Source organism: Pagrus pagrus (genome assembly GCF_965226575.1).
Source record: "Pagrus pagrus genome assembly, chromosome: 23".
NCBI classification, from domain to species: Eukaryota; Metazoa; Chordata; class Actinopteri; order Spariformes; family Sparidae; genus Pagrus; species Pagrus pagrus.
The window spans coordinates 17458367-17483494 of NC_140205.1; the positions used below are offsets into that span (position 1 = coordinate 17458367).

The 25128-nt window shown below is 41.3% G+C and overlaps 2 protein-coding genes across 5 annotated transcripts; one reads left to right on the plus strand and one right to left on the minus strand.

The window, feature by feature from the left end:
- Positions 1 to 690: 690 nt before the first annotated feature.
- On the minus strand, positions 691 to 15766 carry pik3cg (phosphatidylinositol-4,5-bisphosphate 3-kinase, catalytic subunit gamma). Of its 2 annotated transcripts, none has more exons than XM_084345885.1 (24): positions 15595 to 15766; positions 14077 to 14296; positions 13793 to 13964; positions 13200 to 13462; positions 11867 to 11953; positions 11673 to 11773; positions 11375 to 11544; positions 11053 to 11240; positions 9924 to 10031; positions 9673 to 9760; positions 9161 to 9590; positions 8972 to 9070; positions 8748 to 8883; positions 7266 to 7331; positions 6847 to 6990; positions 6556 to 6637; positions 5176 to 5276; positions 4930 to 5076; positions 4765 to 4855; positions 4532 to 4662; positions 3765 to 3876; positions 3219 to 3376; positions 2943 to 3024; positions 691 to 2721 (listed from the first exon to the last, which is right to left on the minus strand). In XM_084345885.1, exons 2-24 carry the CDS (start codon positions 14287 to 14289, stop codon positions 2522 to 2524), a joined length of 3369 nt encoding a protein of 1122 aa, XP_084202011.1. In that variant the 5' UTR covers positions 14290 to 14296; positions 15595 to 15766; the 3' UTR covers positions 691 to 2521. The 2 variants fall into 2 exon arrangements, with proteins under 2 accessions (XP_084202011.1, XP_084202012.1); XM_084345886.1 differs by having other exon boundaries at positions 14077 to 14292; positions 15595 to 15663.
- On the plus strand, positions 15761 to 23750 carry LOC311252600 (HMG box-containing protein 1-like). Of its 3 annotated transcripts, XM_084345891.1 has the most exons (14): positions 15761 to 15847; positions 17280 to 17440; positions 18508 to 18606; positions 19969 to 20076; positions 20197 to 20392; positions 20578 to 20704; positions 20807 to 20915; positions 21416 to 21525; positions 21781 to 21937; positions 22015 to 22159; positions 22267 to 22385; positions 22519 to 22696; positions 22799 to 22940; positions 23217 to 23750. In XM_084345891.1, the coding sequence occupies exons 2-14, from the start codon at positions 17398 to 17400 to the stop codon at positions 23232 to 23234; spliced, it is 1551 nt and encodes a 516-aa protein (XP_084202017.1). In that variant the 5' UTR covers positions 15761 to 15847; positions 17280 to 17397; the 3' UTR covers positions 23235 to 23750. The 3 variants fall into 3 exon arrangements, with proteins under 3 accessions (XP_084202017.1, XP_084202016.1, XP_084202018.1); XM_084345890.1 differs by lacking the exon at positions 15761 to 15847 and having other exon boundaries at positions 17259 to 17440; positions 20804 to 20915; XM_084345892.1 differs by lacking the exons at positions 15761 to 15847; positions 17280 to 17440 and adding an exon at positions 17656 to 17888 and having other exon boundaries at positions 20804 to 20915.
- Positions 23751 to 25128: the final 1378 nt, after the last annotated feature.

Sequence of the window (25128 nt, forward strand, 5' to 3'; positions counted from 1 at the left end):
ACAACAATGAGAATGCTGAAGAGGAACGGGGCAACAGAGTGAAGAAACGTTTGAAATCCATTCACGTTTCACTCTATTCACTCCCATCACTTCCTGGAGAAGCACCCGTACAGTTCATAAGCATGCTAAAAAGCTTACATTTAGCAGAGTAGCAGCGTGTACAAAGAGGCATAAAGCTGTGGGGAATGAGGGGGCTTATCTTTGTAACCCAATCATAATCCAATCAACACACATACGGAGCAGTTTACAGCCACGAAACAGAGTGACATGAAAGAGACGTATTCTTCTTGCAATACACTCCCACCCACTCGTACTTTTCTATTAAAACAGTGCTGAAGAGAAGAGCAGGAAGATGAAGGAGGATGAAGAGATGAGTGGGAAACTGACAGGAAGGTGGAGGAACATTTAGGAAGAATTGGGCGAAGGAGGGGAGTATGAGCACGCTCGACATGGTGTCAGTCCTGAGAGCTGTGGTGTTGCTCCATCTTGTGGTCGGAGTCGATTATCACACTTGATATTTTGAAATAAATTGGATTTGGTTCCCTGTCAGAATAATCCTTCTTACTGGAGGACTTCTTAAGACGTGCAGATGGAAGACATGAGAGAGGGGTGGAAATTATTGTAGCTACGAAATTCCAGTGAAATATTTGTCAGCAGTCTGATTGGTGAAAGAGAAAACGCCCCAAAATATATATATAGAACATAACTTTAATTTTTCTGATATCATTATAAAGAAAAGCTGACATGTTACAGTTATTTCATTTCCAGAATCAATGATTGAAAGCATGTACAGTCACAGAAGGCTTCGTTATGAAATGTTATTTCAGTAAAAATGGAAGGTTTGGATCTTTACACCACATTAAAAAAAATAAAATGTTTTTAAAAAAGTAGGCCACTGACTTTCCAACAACTGGTTCTCTGGTCGCTTTCATCTCAAACTGGAAAGTAACTTAAAAAATTGAATGTAACAAAAATCTCCGATCTGCGATGATCAACTCCAGAATTTCAACAAAAACCTGAGAGCGACCTGGTTGCCTTCAGTCAAAGTTGGCTCGAGTGCTTGTTTGAAAACATGATGTAACATAACAACACAGTTTAAGACATGAAATGATCACTTAGCGAATTTAAAATCCACTTAAAGTGTAAAGAATTATTTTACTTCTCACTGTCTTGATGATGTAATTGAAATATTCCAAATCATGAGGCAACAAAAGTCACACATAAAAATCAATTCAATGTTCTACCATCCTTAAAGAGGTGACTACAGCACTGACCAGCATGTGCCAAATGTCACTTTCAGGCCACCGTAGCCTTGCAATGCCACAGATGTGATAAATAATTTAACTTAAATTTAATTTAATTTAACTTGCAATATATATTTTTGGAATTTAATTTTCATGAGCACCGAGGTTATTCCTCAACAATCAGTGCAAATACAATGCTTGTAATTTATATAAATAATAAAATTCTCAACTTGAACATTTCATTAATATTACATTATATTCAGTCCAACTAATTCAATAATTCATGGCATATTAATTAACATAGTTATTTTTGCTAACTATGTCACAGACTGGCCCTTTAAATGGTAAGTCCACCAACTTTTTTCACAAATACAGTAGTTCTCCCCAAGACCTGTAAACACACTTGTGTAAAATTGGTTGCGTTACTCTTAATCTTCAGTCTAATGGCTCCTCTCGGAGCAGAGGGACAGTGCAGCACTACTTCAGTGAGAATTCAATAACCAGTGTGACATGTACCATGTTTTAAAATGCAAACAATGTGAAGGAAGTGTGAGAGACGTGGGTTTCCTCAGCAGGAAATGAATACAAATAGAAAGAGGAAGTAGTTAGCGTCGTAAAAGAATGAAAACAGAGGATGCAGAGATCCATTTCCTTACTTTTGGTTTGGTTTCTTATTTAACAAAAATCTACTATTAACTGTTTGGATGGAAAAATAGTTGAAAAGATGTAGAAATTAGAGTTTGAGCAAAGACTTACGACTGTCATAGTGCAAAAGAGAAAAACTATTTGATTTAAGTACGGATGTTTGACTTGGTCTAAGCTGTGTAACTCACAATACAGCATCAATTATATGTAAATTAGCACCTATACATTTTGATGCCAAGTCTGCATACACAGAGTATCACAGGTTAAAATCCTCATGACTTTTACTCACTAATACATCTTCTCTTTTTCAGTGTAGTTTTGCTTGTATAGCTCCAGTCTTTGTCCATAGTTGAAATGATTGATATTGATAGGATCGATGTTTCACAAGACTTACACTCAGTAACATCTCATCATTCTGCTCTCATTATTCTTTGCAAAAATGTTTTGATATTTGAGATGACACATGGTCTAAAGGCGTTTGACGGTATACTCAGATTTAAAATAATAACAATAATAATAATTCTTAGCTTTCCAGACTTTCAGTCCTCTGCTGGAACACTCTTGTAAGACTCTTACTGTATTTACATAAAAACTGAAATACTTTGAGAAAAAACTTGCAATCTTAATCTTTCCTAAGTGGACCGTTTCTCCACACCCTGCTTGATCCCCAGCACCAGGTGAACAAACCAGTTGATCTGAACCATCCAGCCCTTTTCCCTGCAGATCTCTATCTGGTCCAGTAGGTGGCGCTGTGCCTCGTCCTCGCTGCGGCCGACGGTCAGCGCCTCGCGGATGTACTCGATGTCCTCCTTGCTCGTCAGCTGGGGCATGCCTGTTGACAGCCAGAAATAAGGGTCACTCTTCAGACAGAAGTAGCGACTGTTTTATCACACAAACACGTCTCACTGTAGTTCTGTCTTCTGTGAAATTAGTGAAGACAAAACTCAACTTCAAACTGAACTTTAGATTACAACTCAGGTCACGGTTCCAATCCAAATCTCATGAAAATAAATAAAAGGAACAAATTGTTTGTTGTAAGGAAGGGAGTCGTACCGGTCATCAGCATCATGGAGAAGAGGATGATGAGCAGGTTGGTGTGGTGCCGTAGGGCGAGGTAAGCCTTCACACACACATCCTGAGACAGAGAACACATATAGTACATACTGCACATACAGACAAATACATGTAGATGATTTGAAGCTGGTGTGTTGTTCACTAGCTGATTTCTAATATAGCCCTATATGGATGCATGGTGTGGATGTATCTGTGCTCACGGACGACGTTCAGTGTGTTTAGTGTTTTCACATGAAGTCGTCTCATTTTCTGCACCTGGAACTTCTGGAAGTGGGGGCTACTTTTCTTCCCCGATGTTCCCATGACATACAGGAAGTCCGGTGTGAGCACGAAGGGAACCCACTCCTTACTGATTCCCATGAAGCTCTTATAATTCCCCAGGATGTGGCCGAAGTCGATGTGGAAGAGGTTCCCTGCAGGAACACAAAGGAGATTAGTTTTTATGTTTTCCCCAAACTCCAATCTCTACATACTGTAATCATACAGTCACACGAGATGTGTTTCAATAACTGCAAAACAAATCTAAAAAAAAAGGAAATATTAATTTAAATATTTATCAAAATATGTACAGTATTTATGTATTTTTCTACGTACATATTACTAATTTCTATTTCTTTACTATACATAGTTAGTTACCTTGATATTTCCATGTTGATTTATTCTTTTATTTAGAGTTGCACCAGATTTCTCTTTATATTGCCACTTTTTATCTTTAATTTGTTCGTATGTGATATATATATATATTATTTTCAGTACTGTATGTACAAAGCACGATAACAATAAAGACGTCAGACTCATTACCAGATTCTGTGATCATGATGTTGTCATTGTGGCGATCCCCAATACCCAGGACGTACGTAGCCACACAGTAGCCTCCACAGGAGTACAGAAACTTCTCCACAGCCTGCTGAAACTACACAGACAGAGAGAGAAACAGTTTGTCATGTAGTTAAGAACAGGAAGCTGTAGTTTGGTGCTGCAGACACCAAGCACACTGAAACACAGTAACCTTTCATCTTTAAATTACAGATGTAGTGTTGCAAAACAGGTCATCAGGAAGCGAGCAGAAACAAAATATAGACTCTGGGGGTGCAGCAGGTGTCACAGCTAAAACTGTGTGTGTGTGTGTGTGTGTGTGTGTGTGTGTGTGTAACGACAGGAAAAACCGAGGGTTACTTCCTTCCTGTCTGTCGCACTGCTACAGTTCTTCCTGTGACGTCTGATAAACAGAGCAGCTGCTGGAGACAAACAGCTGATTGAAAGAAACTATTTTAACCATCGACTAATGGTTTCAGTCATTCTTCAGGCGACAATGTCAAACACTTGCTGGTTCCAGCTTCTTAAATGTGAGGATTTGCTGCTTTTCTTTGTCATTTTTGATAGTTAATGTAGAGTTTTTTTGGTTCAGGACAAAGGAAACAATTGATAGACGCCTTTTTGGGCTCTAACTGCTGTCAACATTAAAGTGTGTTGTAACTGGATGGATGAAGCAACTGGTGCTTCTAGATGTAGAATCCTGATATAGTCCATATGATAATTATTTGCATGCTGGCTGAGCTGACATGTACCTTGTCCTCGCTGACACACTTGTCCCGGAGCCACTGATAAAGGATTTCATCTTTAAAAGCTCCGGTGCTTCCAACAACGCTCTGCTGGATGTTAGCGATGGTGGTGGCGTCCTTCACTATCTCAATCATACCTTTAATAGAGCAGTGAAAACAGAGGGAGGAGGTAAACATATCACACAGTAATATCAACTGTAATATTCATCTGATCTGTTTTCAATATCTGTTACACTGACCTATTCTGTTCCCAGTGGAGATGCAGCCGTACGGTAACAGACACAGATCCAGTGATTCAGTCTCCCAGATCGACTCCATGATCAGCAGAATCTGAAGGGACACGACGGGAAACTGAGTGATTTCTTTAATCGTTTGTGTGTGTCAGAGACTGTGCTGCCACTCACCTGCAGGATGAGCATATCCTGTCTGAGGTCATCGCCGTCTTTGAAGATGATGCCGATGGGGTCTTTGGACAGAGTGGTGGGGTCGGCCCTTTTAAACTGCAGCCACAGCGGCTTCTTCTTGGATGCCATCACTTTACACTGTTCGATCTGAATGCACATAGACAGTATTTATCTTCACACGTTTATTCCACTTGAATAAACTTAACTAAAACTGTGGAACTGTGTGTGTTTGTGTTCGACCCTCACCAGCAGGGCTCCAGCTCTGAGCCCAGGATCATAAGGCACTCTGAAACTCTCCGGCAGACCAGACTGCAGATTCTCCAGCTTCTGACGCAACTGAAACACCACTGACGAGCACACACAACGCACACACAAACAGAGCTTTAGTGTGACATGACTTGGAGCTATGTTTTATCTTTAAACCATGATAGATTGAACAGTTGCACGCTCTGCTCCCACTGAATGTCAGTCTTTGTTCTTGTTGTGTTTCTATTGCCCGTTACAGAGTCGATGGAGCGTGCACCACAACAAAGAGCGCACTGTCTGAGATCGAGCAGAGTGATTGGTGAAATGTGGCAGCTGCAGCAGCAGAAGTGAAACATGTAACAGATGCTGCCGTGGTTGACGTTGGACTGATTATCTGTTTGTTAGATTTTCGGATATCCTCAAATGTTCAGTCTCAATTTAGAATCTAAATTAAAAAGTTAACACACAAAGCTAATAATCACACAGACTTTCAAGTGAATCGTCATTAAGTTATGCCTCAAACTGTTGCTTATGAATACATTGTGTTTATTTAAGATACTCCTAAGAGAAACCAGGAAACTGGGAATTGAATATTGCAGCTTAGGCCGTGTCCACACAGGTATTTCTTACACTTCTTCTTTTCGTACACACACCTAAGAGATGTTTTAGGTAGCTGAAAACTGATCTCTGGGAAAAGTCTTTCCAAAGAGGAAATATTCAGAAGCTCAGGTGTCAGTGTTTACCTCTGGATGAATAGAAACAGAGCTTTTTGTAAATGATGATGCAGACACACTTTTGCTTCCTTATTGTAGTACTAAGCAGTATAGGTAGCATTACTGGCAAATGAGTGTGATATTGTGGAGTATTTGGATTTGTACAATTACGGAAACTATATTTAGAAAGACACAAACAGACATCGATGATACAATGATGGGATCACAAAATGGCTGCTGACAAAGTTTTAATAAAAATATCATTATCCACTAAGATTCTGTGAAGAGCTTTGACGTTTACCTGCCTCATCATTTTTGTCCTATTTTCAGGAAAAGTTACCTTTGTACCAACCCTGATACCTGTAATGATACAGACTAAAGTAAGCAAGTAAAGAGTTAGTAAAAGTAAAAACAATAATCGCATATGTTCAGTCTACAATTTGCTTCCTGTTTACAACGGCAACTGCATGCCGAGTGTATGTAAATGGTCATGGGATACGTGTTCTCAGGTGTTAGTATGGACGGAGATTATTGCTGAAACGCTCGCCTGGATGGAGATTGTTTTGTTTTAAAGCTCTGTTTTCAAAAAACTTTGTACGTGTGGACTAGGCTTTAGTATCAGAGCTGCAGGATGACCTGAGTTTTTAGTTTAACCCCCCCGTCTCACCTTGTGCTGTAATGTCGTACTTGTCAGCAGACATGGCCTTGACCTCACGGGTGACTTTCTGCAGAGCCTCAGTCATCTCCACCTGGAGAGGATCAGTTCATCAAGTCAGTTACTGAAAGAGCTGATTACCAGACAGACTGCAATTCCATTCCTCTAGAGTCTAAGGATAGAGCTGTACAGACAGTGAGAGCCTTCAGGTGTTCGAGAAAACTGACTTGACTTGAACAGTCAACCATTTTCATTAGGAAGACAAGGCACACTCTGTACAAGACAAGCTGACTTATTGCTCACCTGCTTCCTGAAGTCCTGCAGCATGTCTTCACCACAGCCTCTCAGGTAGGCCTCCAGCAGGACAGCATACCTCTGCTGGTAGTGCATGGACTGGGCGATCTCACTGCGCAGGAACCAGAAGAGGAAATGACCAATACGCTTACTCTGCGGAGAGGAAACAAAACAAATTCAGAAGACAAAAAAACAAACTGTAAATGTCAATCATAATGGACACAGGTATCTTTTAGAGCAATAACACTAAGATTATTTAGCATTAACAGAAACATTTTCATCATTGCAAGCAAGACAGACACATACAAACAGATGAACAGGAAGGCGGACAGATACAACAGGAACACACACACACACTCATACTCACTATACACTGCAAATATTACAAGACAGTGTGAGAAATAGATACAGATGTTGGTTCTGTTTACCCTCAGAGCTCTCTTCAGCAGGAACCTGACCAGGGCGCTGTCATGGTAAGGCTCAAACTTCACCGCCTGCAGGAGACACGTACGCCAGGCAAACTTTAGTACGTTTATTTCTGATGGAAGCATCTAAAATCACAGGTTTCAGTGGACACACATGCGTGCATAGACATTTTTTATATTACTATTGTCATGAAATATGGAAAAAGGCTGGTTTTCTTCTCTTTTTTTGTATTTAAATGGGAACTTTGAGGACTTTTTAACCAACTTGTGGTGCTATAGAGCAATGTGTGTGCCAACAGAAGAGAAGAAGAGGACAATAAAGCGATGTCAACAAAGCCTCATTCAGGACAGGCTTTGTAAATGTTTTATGAGGCAGACGGTGCCATCACAATGTGTCAGGGCCTCGGGGACACGCTAAAAAAGTTCACAATAAAAACTTCACAGGGTACTTTGAACCTACTGAGCTCAGAGGTTACAGTGTGATGGCGCAGAGAGTGGACTGAGGCAGTAAAGGAAGTGCAGTGAAAACACAGAGCTCAGTGTGTTCACTGAAGGAAGCAGAGAGTGGTTCAACAGGTCAGACACACACACAAACAAAGAATGTAAACAGCAGTGCAGTTTGGGCTGAAATGACAATCCAACCTTTCACTACTAGTATGATCATGTGATCTGAACAACAAACACATTTTACTGTAATCCTGGCACCTACAGTAACACAACATAACACAACATAGCATTCAGTATAAACATATCTTGTGATACATTTTGGATTGAAACCCTCCACATGTTGCTACAGTCCCCAGGATACAGACACAACAGTATCTGTAAAGGTACAGAGTCACGTTCCTATCAGACCAAAGGGCCCTTTGTCGACCGCAGCTGATAATCCATGTACCTCATGCAAAGTTGACCACAGACTCGCTATGGAAACACATCAGCAGACAAGCACTCAGTGTGTATCTGCTGAGCGCCTCTTGCCATTAACTTGTGAGATAGTGTAACAGTGAATCAGGTGTTCAGGGGAAGAAGTGCTTCATCGCTCTCCTCTGACAGAACGATGTGTTGTGTTTTGCATTTCAAATCATCAGTTTGTGTCGACAAAAACAACTCTGATACTGCTGTTTGATTACAGTAGTTACTGTTAACAGTGACACTCGGAGGTTAACCTGTATTAGGTGAAGACTTCATGCATGTGTTACAACATGAGAGGAGCTGGAAGATGACTTGGCACAGTCAGGGCTGGAAAAAGTAAAAGTAGGAATACCTCAATGTTTTACTTAAGTAGAAGCACAAAATTTAATTAAAGGAATAGTTCGACATTTTTGGAAATGCATATATTGACATTCTTTCCGAGAGTTAGCTGAGAAGATTGACACTAAATATGATGCTACCACAAGCAGATGGTTAGTTTAGCTTAGCACAAAGCAGCTTTCTTTCAGCTGTGAATGCGTAAATGAAGAAATAGAATGAATAGAAAAGTCACACCTGTACTAGCTGCAGCAGGTATCTGAGCACATCGTCATCTTCCAGAGTCTCCAGTTTCCTGACAGCCATCGAGCGAACCTGAGCGTCCGAGTAGTGACAGTCCAGCAGCTGCATGGCCAGGCCCACGTCCAGACCACTGAACAGGAACAACATGGTGACAGGTGATGGGACACTGAACCTACTGAGGACAGACACATGTAGTGGCAGTGTGAGAGCCCTTTTACCTGCTGTCCCACGCACTGCTGCGCTCCAACAGACGGTGTGTTGCCAGAACATCTTCCTGTTTCCCCCACCGGACTGAACCCAGAAGCTTCGGGTAGGCTCTGAAGACAGAAATAAAATAAATATCATGCAATACGAGCTCAAAAACAACAATGACATAACACCTATTTTCTTTGGATGAAAATAAGTACCTGGGGTCGCGCATACACTCATGCCTGAAGTGCCACAGCAGCTCTTTGTCCTCAGGACTGAGTGGGTGCAGGGGGTCGGTAGCCACGATAGCCGCAAACTGTTTCTTCAGGTGGTTTGGCATCTCTCTCTGACCACGCTCCCCACCCTCCGCTTCCTCCCCTCCAGCCCCGACGTCTCGGCCCACATCCCGACTCTTGGGCAGCACCACGGGGTAACAGTACTTATCCAGTAAAATGGCGATGGCCATCGCTGAGGCCTTGTCTGGGTTGGTGGCTGAGGTGAGCTTGTCCGCGTTGATGCTGCTGCTGCTCTCCTCGCTCTTCTCGGGCATTTTCCACATGTGGAGGATGAACTCGCCCTGGCGGAGCAGAGAGCGGTGGTCGATCAGCAGCAGGTTGACGTAGTACAGAAGACGACTCTTGGTCTTTCCTGAAAAGTGGACAGACAGGTATAAGCCTCGCTGTCATGATCATGATCGTGATAAAAGTAGGCGAATGTTAGTAGACTTCACCATCATGGCTGCCTGTTCCTGCTGTAGTATCCTGGTAGGCCGAGCTTGTCTTGGAGTTTGGCGTCTGGGGCTGCTTCCCACAAACCACCTGGGTGGGAAAGATAAGCTGATTGTCAGCGTACATAAAATCTTTTTCCTACCATTGAAATCTGTTTTCTATCCAAAAATATAAATTTGGAGATACACTACAATGATCACAACTACTTATCATTGTAAAATAGACCCATCTGTCCTTTGACTGAAGTGTTTACCTGGAGGTTGAGGCGCGCTCCTTTTGGCAGGTCCTTGATCTTAATGTTAAACTCCAGCCAGCAGTTCCACAACACTTCTTCATTGAAGGTTTTAGAGGACGTCCTCTCCTGGGAGAGTAAAGGCAGGGTGGTTAAACTCTGCTACAGCTGCTGTCTATGTGTTCTAGAAAGTAAGTGCTTCCTGAAACTGGTGGTTACAAAAACACACAACTGAGATAGTTGAGGTTCTCGGTTCTGATTTGCTGCATCTAGTTTTAAGTTGCCGTCATGAAGATTTCCATAAAATCAAACCTCACTTTTCATACAATTTAAGGTCGCCATTCTTATGAAACATCCATTCAATGTATTTACATAGACTCTTTATAGTGGTTTTTACTGTTAGTGGCGGGGTCGGCCATTTTTCTGCTGGATTCAAACAGGAAACAGTAGAGAAAGCAATCCAGCGTTACTGTCTATAAATACACGTGTTTATATACTATGTATTTCCTTCCACGAGGAGTTTCTCAAACAAAATAATGAAAATAAAAGACTTAGTTTGATGGCTTTTTGAAGTTGTGTGGGATCGTGACAGTTGTTGTCTTTGTTTTTAAACCACCACCATTGCTGATGAAAATCTGACGTGACTCAGGCGAGGTCATTTTGGGGGTAATTTTATTTACGTTCAGTTTTGTAACGTTTGCCAGCTTTCTTTCTCAGACTAAAGTGACAGGCAACCAAATGTGAAGCACCATAAACTTGAAGAAAATTAGATTTTCTAGATTTGAACATCGTTGGAAATTTGGGTAAAATGTAAGTCCACAACTCATGACAACTAAGTAGTAGCTTAATTTAATGACATCCCTTTAGTGACATCTCACTGATATCAGCATCACTGTTTACTCTACAAAAATGTATTAAAAGCATCAAACAAGTGAAATACTGGGAGGCTTTTATTGTGGAGCAGTCAATAGAAATGCAAAGTATTTGTCACTGAGGTTAGCACCGACCGCGATCATTCATCATATATCTGTCTATAAAATAAGACATTGTCATTTTCAGCGTTTTTTGACAGCAATTATGTTCAAATATTGTTCTAATAAATCTGTTTTGCATTCATTTTTGTGTTTTTGCGTTTGGAAGTTTGGATTACCTGGGCTAAAAGCTGCTGGCCGTGGAAGATGCTGGCCTCTATGAAGACAATGAACTCTGGGATTTTGGGGAGGGATGGGATGTCAATACCCAGCACCTTCACTCTGAACTTCCTGTTACAGTCCCACATGGAGATGGTGAACACTCGTTCGTGGTCCTTCTCATCGATGGTCAACTGCTCGTGGGTACCTGACAAAGAGAAGTCAGGAGGAGAATTACTGCCACTGAAATACGGACCGTGTTGCTTTAGGCCGTACTGTATCGCAAAAAAACTAGAATTGACACATCATCGAGTACACACACAAACACTTCTCTTCATTTACCTGCTACTCCGGTGCAGTCATCCACTTGTGCCCAGTCCTCCTTCTGGACCTGATCCAGGTCGGGATCAGGTGGTGACTCCAGAACCAGGTGGATTTCCTCCCCGTTCTTCAGACTCTGACGGATCCAGTTGAAGTTCTGTAGTGGTTTTTCCCCGTACAGATACTCCTCCCTGTGTGAGCAAATACTTGGATACTTACATAATCCAGTGAATTACTCTTTTACATTCAGTGCAAACTTGTTCACATGAGCTCCATGTGTCAGAAGCTGTGGCGTGATTGTAGATTTGTTATACTTTACCTTCCACACACTCGAAGAACAAAGTCTTCCTCACACATGTTGTCAGGAATGCCCAGCAAAACTCTCTTATTTGCTGTCTTGGCAAAAAAGCTCGCCAGCACCTGAACAGGATGGAACATTGTCAGAAAATATTACAAAAACAGAGCAGAAAACCATAAAAATACTGAATGGTGTTCATCACTATGCTTGTCTACCTGAGCTGGCGGGTCATCGATGGAGACCTTGATGGTCTGGCTGACCGTGCCGATGTGGATCACCACCAGGATGTGATTGTTACTGACCTGAAAGGAGGAACAAAACATGGCAAAGTAACGTAATGAATGGACCTTACTGCTATTAATATGGTTTCAGTAGTGAACCTACCCCACTGTCAAACAATACTATCTTATCAGCACATATACAATCAGTGGTGCAAAGTATCCATGTACATTTATTTGAGTGCTGTACTTCATTCCAGTTTGGTTGTGCTTGAGTATTTCCATTAAATGCTCCTTTTAATTGATCCAATACAATTTGGAAGCCAATATTGTACTTTTTACTCCACTACATTTATTTGATGACTTGGGTTACTAGTTACTTTGCAGATAATTAACACAAACTAATAAAACATGATGCATTATTATAGATGAATCTACCCAGCAGTATATAACATAGCTGAAATTAGCTCTTTCTTTACCAGCAGCAACATTAAATTGAGATTGATGCATTAACGTATCCCTAATAATGATCTAGTGATATAATGTAAATGGTTCTGAAATGGGCCATTCTGCATAGCAAGCACCTTTTGCACTTTCAGTGCTTTAATGCTAATACGTTTGTACTTTTACTTCAGCAAGATTTTGAATGCAGGACTCGTCCACTATTTCCAAAATACACGAAGATAAAGAGGAACACTATTAGTATTTATTTAAGACAAAGTTTTAAAAAGTTAGTTGAAAGAGGCTGATCTGAAATGAGAGGACTGTAAAAGACATATAATGACAGATAAACAGTAACTGCCACAGTTGAAGCCTGGATCTTCCCACGGGGTGAAGGGAAGATGATATCAAGGATCAACGACAGTTACACTGAGAAATGAGATTTGAATCTTTTTCAAGGAGGAAGGGAATTAATTTTAAAAACCAGATCGTTGACAACTTCCTCGTTAAACTTGTTGCTGTTAGATTACACTGGGATCACTTTTGTGTCTTTACCCACTAATCATGATATCCACATTAATAATGTTACTTATCAAAAATGTCATGGTGTTAATATTTTGTGAAAGTACCAATAGTCATCCCTACAATATAGTCACAATGTTGATATTCTGTGATATTTGATTTTGCTGCCCACCCTTTATGAAGCGCTTTTGAGATTTCAAAATATCAAGATCGATTTAGCCTTAAAAAAATCATGATATTATTTTGAGGAGCCCTAGGTGCTAGCAGCAAAGAATGTGTTTTGTAACCACTGAAGTACACACAAGAGGTGATTCACGAATCGATCATTCATGTAATAAAATCAATCAACAACAACACACACACACACCTTGCTGTGCAGATGATCAGGCAGTGGCTTGCGGGTCACCCAGGGGTCCATGGAGTAGAGCTTCGGGTCGCGGTCCGACAGCTCGATGCGTCGCGGCGTCAGCAGCTTCCTGCGCGTGAACTCCAGCTCGTCGTCGTGCACGTTGCTGACATCAGTCACGTCGTAACCAATCAGGTAGTTGAGGTAACGCTGGTACTGCAGGGACTCCTCTGAGGGCTGAGGACGGGGAACCAGCTGGATCCGACCCACGTCTTTCTTCAGGGCTTTTTAAAACACAACAGAGGTGTTTGACATCATCGGAGAACTCAGGATCTGGCTTTATATTTTGTCACTGATTGGTAGACTTTTTTGTATTACTGATTAATCTGCTGATTATTTCTCCTCCTTTTTATGATTAATCTATAAACCCTTTGAAATAAATAAGTCGAGGCAGCAGCACACCAGCAACTCCCCTGTTCTGTGTGGTAGAATTACTGTTTTTATCAATGGAGTCTGGTGGCTCTGAAGAGAGCAATAAAATGGTACTTGTGGGGTCAGTAGTTCATCGATGAGTCTTTTCTAAAAATTGTGAAAAAAGCTCTGCTGGTTGGTACCTCTCCAGTAACGGATGCAGTCCAGCGTCTGGAAGACTTGGTGCTTGTCATAAATCTCACACACGTTGCCTTTCTTCTGGTAGAGCAGGATGCAGTGGTCGGGAGAAAAGCGCTGGTAGAAGTCGTGACAGAGGTTTAAAGTCACCGCCTTTAACCACACCTGAGCTTTCACCTGGGAGGCAAGAAATATGCACTGGATCAATATACTTCATGTTTCAAGTACCATTTTAACATCCATAATGAATAACCCTGAGTGTTAACGATAAATCAGTAAGTCAGGTGACCTGTTCCACCGTCCAGTTTCCAGCCACCTCCAGCAGCACAGTGTCGGGGCTGTTTCCGCCCCGCGCCGTTGTGGGCAGGACGAACTCCACAGTGATCTGATCCATGGAGGAGCTGGAGGACGACGTGATGGCCTTCTTTCTTCTTCTCCTTCGGGTCTCTTCTCGCACGACTTTGGGCTCTTCGTCGCTCAGCTGGATCTGCTTCCCGTCCATCGCCTAGCTTGAGAGGAGGCAAGAGACGCACAGTGAAAACAGATCCTGTGTTCATCTCCCTTTAAAAGGCACATTCATAAAAGAAGTGCCAGTTATGCAAATAACTCATTAACAGATAACTGAAATTCGCTGACATTCTCCTCAACAACTGAAGGGGACTTGTTTTAAACGTAAAGAAAGCAACAGAAATTAAACATATAATAGTTCCATACAGTTCAGCATAATCAAAGTCTCCAGGAGCTCCAAGATCCCAAATTGATCTGGAAAGACATTATTTACACCCTTTTACAGCTGAAATCTTCACTCTTACCTTTTTTAAATTTATTTTTTTAAACATGTCCCCATCTACTTCAGTTGCTTAGGAGAATGCTGCAACACTGTTTTGCTGTGAAACTCCAGAAATGTTTGTGGACTATGAAACTTCACCTGATTTCAACTTAAGGACTGGAATTTCATTATCCTATAAGACTATTTTCATTAAATGTATATAAAATAATGACAATGACAGTACATCAGCATATTCTCAGATGCAGGACACAGAGAATAATTCATGCTTTTACTTTAAAAAAGACTTTACATCCATTTTAATGTAGTTGCTCGTTAATTTGAATTTGAAACAAGTATTGGAAAGAATGAATAAGCATTAAGTCCCAATTGGATTTTATTATAACAGGCTACTATAAGAATTTTTTTTTTTTTAGAAATATATAATGTACAGGCTATCTTGACTACACTTCTATTACAATATGAAGAGTAAGCTGAAAAGGTGATTTGTTGACTGACACTGTCAGAGTAAAGCCCTGGTCTCATTGTCCTATATTGTCATCTTACTTTAGAGGAATACAGTAACATAAAGTGTCTTATTTCCTTTCTACAATGAAGAAATCACACACAAAGCAGTGCGCCATGATGACAGCCATATCAAAGTATCTGAACACACTGCTCAAGTACTGATATGAAGTGTGTCATGTCACAGGATTCAATGGCTGCAGTTTCCCTTCTGCTTCTTCACATCAGCAGAGGAAGTTTTGAAAAGCAGGAAGCAAAAGAAACAGCGAGCCAGCATGGTAACAGCTCAGAGACAGTCTGCTGCTCCGACCACTGTGTCATAAACATTATTCTGTGTGTGTCACTAGTTAAAACTGACAGTGCCACACAACCTGTGGAGGGATGAAGCTGTTAAAAAAGCAGCCATAGCGGGGCCGGGTAGGTGCGTGCTGGATGTAACGGTACAGCTGCCATAATAATCGGAAGAGAGGCGTCAGTTCTGTCAAACAACAACTTAAAAGCTTCTTTATGACTCACCAATGAACGCAGACGGGGACGGCAACGAAACCCGGAGCTCTGGGCGAAAGCTTCGGCATTTATGCTACATGAAGAGACCACAAACTACAGTGAAAAGTACTTCTGAAGTTAGTTTGTGTCTGTGTGAAGAAACCGCTGCGCTTCTAACTCGGGAAGAATGACAAGTTCACCGGCCAACTTCTGCCAGCCAGGACGAGAGAGACACTTCCGGTGCTTCTCTTCAAAATAAAGCACGCACGACAGCTATAATAAGGTTTGTCATTGAAGCGCAAACACACAGTGCTATATTTTCATTTTGCTCTGACTGTCAGTTGGTCGTCACAAGATATGAGCAAAAGAAAATGCGTTTTTAATGTTTTTCCCCTAAAGGTTTTTTCCTATCTCACGAGCTACACATCAAACTTCACTGCCCTCCAGCGGTATTAACAATAATAATAATAATAATAATAATAATAATAATCCCAGTGTTATTGCGTCTGGTTCAGGTTTTATTTAGAAAATATTTGACTGTTGCTATGCCATCGTGTCTTACTTGACGTATCCTGTCTTGCTGCAGTTCCCTCTGTCACCACAAGAGGGCAGTGAAAGCACATGATTCCACATATGCCAACTTGCAGCTTCACCACCATCAAGAAGACATGACTCCAGAAAATTGAAGTTATCACAGTCGCAACGATTTTTACATATTGATACAAAAATGTCTTACAGGGTGGCTGGGAATGGGGCCCCATCTGTATTTCACTCAGCAACACCCAGTGTCCTATTATGGATATTAAACTTGTAAGACTTAATTTGTCAGATGTGCTCAATTGTTGCTCAAAGTGTAAGGACACTATGATACCCTTTTAATATACACTTTTTGACATTATAATTACAAATTGCCCATATTTCATTTACTTAATTGTTCTAATTCCATACAATCAGCTAAGTGTGCTATTTAAAAATGATACTTTGTTGGTGTACTTGTATAGATGTAATATTTACATAGGAAATAGTGATTAACTTAAACATTATGGGGCAATATTCTTAGTTAGTTACTTATCTATTTATTTCCTAAGGTTTCTCACCACTCATGTTAATACTTTTTTATTTACTTCTGTACTTGTTATTATGCAGTAACAGTACCTGAGTATTTGACTACTCCACCTCTGACTGAGTGAGTGAGTTCCTTACTCTGATTATGGCTTCACCCTCTCCTATGATTACACTAAAGAGTGTACTTAGGGGATATTAAGGGATTTATACAAGGGTTACAAACATGTGTCCGACACCTGAGAAGGACACTCTTTTTAACCAGGTTACCTTGCTGAAACTACCTGTTGTACTAGTTGCACTGGATGTATGACAGTTGAGCTGGAAGCTGTTTGCCTGCAGCTGAAATCATCAACGTTATTTATTCTTGTATTTTTCCATGTTTGTGTTCACTGGTCAAGTTCTCTTAGTCATTGAACTTGTAGGCACACATGTGGATATTGTGTAATAAACATTTCAGTTTTTTAAATGGCTGTAACGTGTTCTTGTCACATTGTGAGAGCCAGAGATAACACTTTCTACCTCTCTTGTTGTTTCTCACTCTGCTTCTGGTGTCAAAAATTCAGCCACTCTGTCGAAAAGCAGAAACATGTTTTGTAACTGCCACTTGCGGGACTTTTGGTTCAGCCATCTTTCATCACTCTCCCACCCAGTGTTTTATTGTTGTGGGGATGATAATGAAGAAAGCAAGCCTGCACCGAACTGACCAATGAGGACTGGAGAAGCTGTGGATTGACGTCGGGTCTGGCCAATAGGAACGTAGGGGGAAATATGTTTATACCAGCCCCCTTTCCCGTACAAGGCGACTGTTTTGGTGAGTTAAGGAAAGTTCATTGAAATCATTTAAGTGTTTATAAGCGTTGTTTTTGAGATGTGATTACAGCATTTGAATGATTTCCCTCTCAACTTGACACACGAGTAATAATGTGGAACTGTCAACGGTTATTTTGCGCCGTTAATGCAGTTTCGCTGCTCTCGCTAAAGCTTCATTGTTGACGTTAGTTGTTTTGTTGTAACTGCCTCTGCGTAATAAAATGGCTCGTACATTTTGAGGATTTTTTTTTGTATTCTCACACTTTGAATGTCGTTAATGTCGTTTGTGTGTCCGTTACAATACGGACACTGAGGCTTTTTGTCGTTTTCGTCGACGTAACTTCAGCGTTTCAACGGCACTTTTGTTTCGTGACAACAAATAACGCTTCTTCGTCTGAAGTTTTCCGAAGCTTCAACGCACCGACACACGTCGCCTATAGCAACAGTCGGTAAAGCCACAGTTGTTAGTTCATATTGTCAAGTTAATTTCGTGCTTTTGACTCGTTTTTAACTACTTAGTTTAAATGTATCGTCGCTGCCCGTCTCTATTGAATGAATGGGCTGTTTATGCGCATGCGTGCAGGATCTTCAAAGTTTATAAACAAGAGGGGGTCACATGACGTGAATATTGCGAAATAGATAAGACTGGAACACGCTCTTATCATGTTTACATGTCGAAAACTGAATGTTTCGACACACTGTGGTCAATTATACTCCAATTTATCCATGATTGTACTATAGTGAGCTGATCTCTGAGAAAGTGTCTAAACATAGATGTGTTATTAGGTAATGACAGCCGGCCCAGTGTTACCCTATGTCACCCTGTGCCTCCTTATGTCATCCCAACCAATTATAGCCTATACATTACTGCAGTGAAGGATTAAGTGTCTGACCTGTGGGATCCTAGCTTATGGCAAATACTGACACTGATGCCAGTAATTCTGAGTTTAGCTTTACCTGATTGATTCCCAATATCCTTTAATTTGACCAGTTACACAAAGAAGTAATACCCTAAAGAAATTTGAGACTTGTTGGCTGTACAGTTATTCATCTGTGTGCCTGTTTCAGTGACTGATGACATCATGGTTTGGGAGGTGGTGACCCCGGCTGTGCGGTCCAACGATCCCAAACATCAGAACGTACCAGACTCAGAGCCTGAACACACAGGTAAGCACAGAGCGTGGAATGCAGAGCTCACCTGCATCTGTACTGTATGATTACTGACATATCCAGTGATTTAGTGTTGCAGTTTCAAAAAGTTGGGGGGCCTCGGGTCCCTATTATGAGGCTAGACTTGGACCCTTCACTACTCTTTAGTCCTGTGTCTTCTGTCAGACCCTCCATCCGTATCTGCATGCTTCAAACCCCACCTACACTTCCACTTTGAAACACAGGCTTTTCATTTAAATGTGTAATTGCTGAGCCCAGGTCAATATAACCCTGATGACATTATCTGGGTTATGTTATCAAACCTGGGAAAACTCCAGAGTGACAGAGGCATATACAGCTGTGCAAACGGATATAAATGTGTAAAATCAGTGGAGTTTCCCAGACATGTGACTCAAGTCATTCAGTTCAAGTCTCAAGTCAAGTCAAGTTTTCCCCACCCTAGACACTGCAGACCTACCTGCAGTATTTGGTCTTCATAAAGAGAAAAGATAAGGTATTAGTAATTGTCTTATAATGATATAAATAGCCAATTGTATATAGCCTGTTCAAAAAGTATGACAATGAACTCAGTTTTTAGCATAATTATTGATTTTCTGTGAAAGAAAAATGTGAAGAAACACTTATTTTAAAAGGCATATTCATTTCTTTATTCTCCTTAATTGAAAATATTGAAATACAGACAGCGAGTCCAAGTCACAATGACTCAAGTCCACATCTCTGCTACCATCCAACCGCCAGACTAGTCCGGGAACCTGAGAAAGCTGCTGTTTGCGATTCTTTTAAGGGCTGCATTTAACAGTTATTTTTATCTTTGATTAATTTGCAGATTCTTTTTTTAGATTAATGATGAATTGTTTGGTTCATGAAATGTCAGAATATAGTGAGACATGTCCATCCCACACTCTCAAAGTCTAATGTGATGTCTTTAAATGTCTTATTATGGCAGTCCATAACTGAAAGACATTCAGTTTAATATGATATAAGACATATTTGAGAGGTTGAAAAGGTCGTATTGAATTCTACTGAAGTAGTGTTATCTATATTTATATTTCAAGTTTATATCAAGTTTCATTTCTGTGAGGACAAAATATTTGTTGAAATTATAACAAAAACTACTTTCATGCCTGTAAGGGTAATTGTAATTGATAATGATAATAATAATAATAAAAAATAACGTATACCATATAATATGTTAAACCCTGATATCTTCTGGGATGGTTACTAAACTGTGCCGTTCACCATGTAAATCTAAAATGACAAGTTATTATAAAGGCTACATTCATCTATAAACAAATTCAAAGTCTTGTAAAAACTCTGAACCAGTCACATGTCCTGTTGTTTATCTGGTCTTACCTTCAGAGGCGATGATGGATGCAGATGGAGACCAATCACATGAGCTGCTCTGCTGTGAGGAACGCCTCCCCTCCTCACCTGGCTTCCCCACCAGTGACAGTTACATGGAATACGGTACATAAACTACAAACGTTCGGCAGGTTCAACACAGTGGATGGATGAACACAATGACGTATGTGGGTTTCCATTTAATAAGATCAGACTCTTCTGCTGCCGTTTGTCTTCTCCTCGTAGACGACCTGCCAGACCTGCAGGAGGTTCAGGAGGAGGTAGAGCTTGCAGCACCACCTGTGTACCAGGTGGCCGTGGGTGTATCACACCAGGAGCGACATGCTTATGCACAACCACCCGACACACATTGGCTGACGCAGCTGGCTCACATCGCCACAGGACCCCAGAGTCCACTGCTGCAGGAGTCTGCTCACAGCAGGTAGGGGGGCGTCTTACTCCTCTATGTGCTAAAACATATATATATGGTCGTAATGTGTCTCCACATTAAGATCTGCACTGTAAGCTTAAATATTAAAAGAATACCACTCCTTCATGTTGCATCAGCCCTACAAATGACTGTGCTGTTGTCAATGGGTGCCACTTATGAGTTTGTGTCACTTTCAGCTCCTCTGCGGTCCGCCTCTCCAGCACCAGCACTAATTTACATTCCTACGCTAGGCCTCCTCCACCTCTCCCCAGCAGCACCATGTCGCCCCCCAGAGGCCATGTCAGGGAGCGTCGGCGCAGCAGGGTAGAGCTCATGTTTACCTGCTTCCTCAAAAAAAATCCACATTCTTGGCTCTGCAGCAGATGTTTAGTCTGACACTGGTGATGCTTCTTGTTTCCCCAGAAGAGCAGTGAATGTGGTTCTGCGGTGTCAACCAGATCCTCTCTGTCTGATGATGAAGACATGGGCTGGAGCTTCTCCTTGCCACCCACCGCCTGGCACTGCTTCCTCAAAGGTAGACACACATATAAATGTACACTCATACACTGGGCATGAAGGACTAGTTGACACAAAAAGGAAAATTCCGGCATTATCTCCTCACCCACATGCTGATGGAAAGTCGGGTGAAGTCTCTGGAAACCCTGAGATTCCAAATTGATTTGAAAAGATGTTATATATACACACTCACACTGCTAAGCTAAAATCGTTAGCAGGCACCCCGTCTGGAGTGGGTGCACTTGTCTTCTGAGACTAAGATTACGACTGATGAGCTGGATTGAGCCATTTTATGTTTTTGTCATTGAATTAAATGTGCACCATCTTTGTATTCATTATCTAGTTCTGTTTAAAACCTCTAAGTTTGTGTGAACAGAACTTTTTTTTTAAAAGTGGAGAGGAAAAAATATCTCTCCAGAAAAATATCAGTCTGTTTGGTCAAGGCCTGAGTCATCACTCTCTACTGGGGTGACATAAATGTGAGGCTATTATCTGAGAGCAGCTATTCTCTGTCTCCAGGCACTCATCTACGCTTTCACAGCGGCTCTAATGTGGAGTGGCAGGACATCGAGGACCTGGAGTCTGCTGAGGAAGACTCCGGTGATGAGGAGCGGTCTACGTCTCTGAAGGTTCATAATGCACACATAGACTGTCTGGCCTCTGAGTTCACAGTGTACCTTTGATTTGCCCTCCATCTTAAGTGCTAAGACACTTTGTCAGTGTAGCTCAGTGTTAATGTATTTTTAACAATAGCAGCAGCAGGAGAAGGAGAGGAAAAACTTGGAAGGTAGTTTTTCAGCCAGTGGATGTAATCAGAGAATGAAATTCAATGTATATGTTCACAAAGAGCAAGGATCCATCCAACACTGCTTGCTCTGTTGCAGAGTTATGGCTCTGAGGGTCTGCAGCTGGTGCAGCATTCAGAGATTGTGTTGGCTGGTCAGGCTGTCCTACAGCTGACCTTTGACCCTGGGGCATTCGGACGTGCCCCCGTCACCGCCCGGTGCCAACTCGATCACCCCTTCTACGTCAAAAACAAAGGTGACCAATGATGAGAAAACTGTTGAAAAAAAACATCATCACATCGACTTCTTTACACTCTGTCTGTCTTCCTTCAGGCTGGTCATCATTTTACCCGAGCTTGACCGTGGTGCATCATGGGATACCGTGTTATGAGATGGAGGTGGGAGGCGTGTGTCTTCCTCCAGGACACAGAGATGCCAAACACACCGACGACTCGCTGGTCTTTGACACATTCAAGAGGTAAAATAGACACACATAGCAACAGGCCGATCAGCAGATTAGTTAGCGTGTGTGTCGGAGTATGCGTGTGTGAACAGCTGTTTTTTTAATGTGTGTGTCTTCCTCAGTTATGACTTCACTCCTCTGGACTCCTCTGCCGTTTACGTGTTGAGCAGTATGGCCAGGCGGCGGCGGGCCTCCCAGTCCAGCGGGGGAGCTGCTTCTCCAGACAGAGACACAACACATGGTACTTTACTTCAGAGCTCCTACAGTTTTAGTAGAATCTACTGTGTGAACAAAAAATTTACAAAAATTGCAATTTAGAGGATGTATTTCATGAAAGCAAGCCTCTAAATCATGGGTGCGTTCATAACCTGCAGACAGTCCCGGTCCCTCCCACTCTACTCGTCAAGCACCAACCAAAAGCCAGCATGCCAGCACGGCAGGAGGAAATAATGCCACGCCCCCTAAGTGCAAGCGGCCAATGAACGCCTTCATGTTGTTCGCCAAGAAGTTCAGGGTGGAGTACACACAGATGTACCCAGGGAAGGACAACAGGTGGGTGGGCTCTGCGTCTACATGTGTTGTGAAGTCTTCAGTGTTTATTGTAAGGTCATGTATACATATATATGTGTGTGTGTGTGTGTGTGTGTGTTTCAGAGCGATCAGCGTCCTCCTCGGTGAGCGATGGAAGAAAATGCGAAGTGAGGAGCGGCGGGTGTTCACCGTACAGGCCAAAGCTCTGGCAGACGAACAGAAAAGGCTCAACCCAGACTGCTGGAAACGCAAACGAACCAACTCGGTAAGGACGCGCACACACACACACACACACACACACACACACACACACACACACACACACACATACAGTTGTGTTTCCATCACTTCAGAGTACTTCAGAGGACAGAACAACTTGAATCCTTAACGACTTAGATTAAGGGGACTTGCATTCAAGTCCACACTATTTGTACACAGATTTATGTCCCCACAACATGTGCAATACATGTACACACACACACACACACATCTTAACCCCATGTGTTGGACTGCTGTGTAATTCCTCCTCTGTGTCCGACAGGGTTGTCAGGGAAATTAAAGATGCAGAAAAGAAGAAAGAACGATCAGCACGGCCTGCAGGCTTACACCCACACACACGTATACACGTTGAGAAGTGACAAGGAAAAGGAGCTAAGCATATTTTAATACTATGCTTCAAGATTATATTTTGTTAACAACAGACTTGTTTGATCTCCCAAAGTGAGGAGAGGATTCAGATTCTTCTCACTTATCTCGTCACAGAGTAAAAAGAGCTGCAGCGTCTGCTTCTTTTAGACGTTCTGAGCGGCTCTCAAAAACTGTCTCTTCCCTTTCTCTTGCTTTTAAAGGGTGCTAAATGCAACATTTTGAAGTGGTCTGAAGCATTATCTGTTGAAAGCAGTTATAATTAGCTATAAAACATGACATTTTAAATGCTGCAGAGCACCGTAGCAGAGAGGACACTTTTTTTTCAAAACCAAATTATGAAGCAGATTAACTGGTTTTATGTGTGACTGGAGTTCATCTCCTCAAGTGATTTTACAACAATGTGACAATAAAAATAAAAAGTCAGAGACTCTGATTCCTTTTCAGTTTCTCACCATATGCTTGAAACAGGTGGAGGTTGTGGTGCTGTAGCATTTTAGTTAAAGTAGAGAATGTAGCTATTTTCCCAAAAATGATATAAAACGATATATACAAAGTATTTTCTTGCCTGTATTACTTGCATTTGCACAGTGTATTGCACAAGACGACATATTTTAACTTTGCTTTCACGTCTTTTATCATGGAATAATTTAATTATTCAACAAATAATGTACGCCATAAATTCTCAAATAAAGGCCCTGGGGGTTGAATAACTTCAATTAAAAAAAAAAGATACATTTCTCCAACTATTTTTTTAACCATCCCTATTTTCCGAACATTCAAATCATTCCCAGCAGCTCAGGGGCAGAATCCCTTTACTTCTCCGAAAGGCTTTTATTTTGAAAAAGAAAAAAAGTGTACGAAGAAAAATACGCTGACTTTTCCATGAAAGTCCTGGCCTGTCTTTACTTTATGGCTTTTATTTGAGAATTTACGGTAATTAATATGTGTTGTCACAAAGGATATTAGATCATGCGAGTTATGTTACAGACTGTTGCCGTTATAACGCAGGCTGCATAATGACAAAAAGACTTGATTTGAAATTTAAAGACATCATCTACACTGCTGAAGTGTCCTTGAGCAAGACGCTGGATAATAGCAGCTGTAGAGGGCAAAGATACTTCATTTTTGATTCTAACATCTGTATGTGCCATAATAGGATTTCACAGCTGTCTTTAAGTACAGCATCGTTGCGTCTAATCCAAGAAGCATTATTAGAGGTGAGAGCTGATGTGGGTTCGTGTTACTCACAGGTCATTAATGGCTTCCACGTAGAGTGAAATTAACTTAATTATTTCCAGTGTTCTTCTTATTCCTGATAAAATCTAAAACAGGAAAAGCAAAAAAAAAAAAAAAAAAGAGACATTTTTTTGGCCCCACCTTGAGTCTTATCTCCCCCATTGATTTTTGATGGCTTTTAATTTATGTCAAAAGATTATAGAACCATTTCAGCCCTATTCATTGCTATAATTTCTTGCAAAAAGAAGAACTTGTGCCATAAACGACTCATTTGATATTGTCTGAAATCAGAACTAAATAAGGTGTTGTGTTTTTAATCAGGATGTTGGGGACTTAAGAATTGGGCAAAAAAATCCTACAGATAGTTTTTCTTTTTCTTTCTTTTCTTATGCAGTGGAGGTCTACAGAATGTTTTGCTCATTGATTCTCATGTAGTTGAGGCTTCCTCTAAGTTTGAAAGCCTATCAAAGAGCCCTGAGAATTCTCAGACTTCACACAATCCCACGTCGACTTAACAGAAAGGCCTGTTAAAGTCTGTGAGGGTGAATGTTACGGCTTAAATTGAAGCA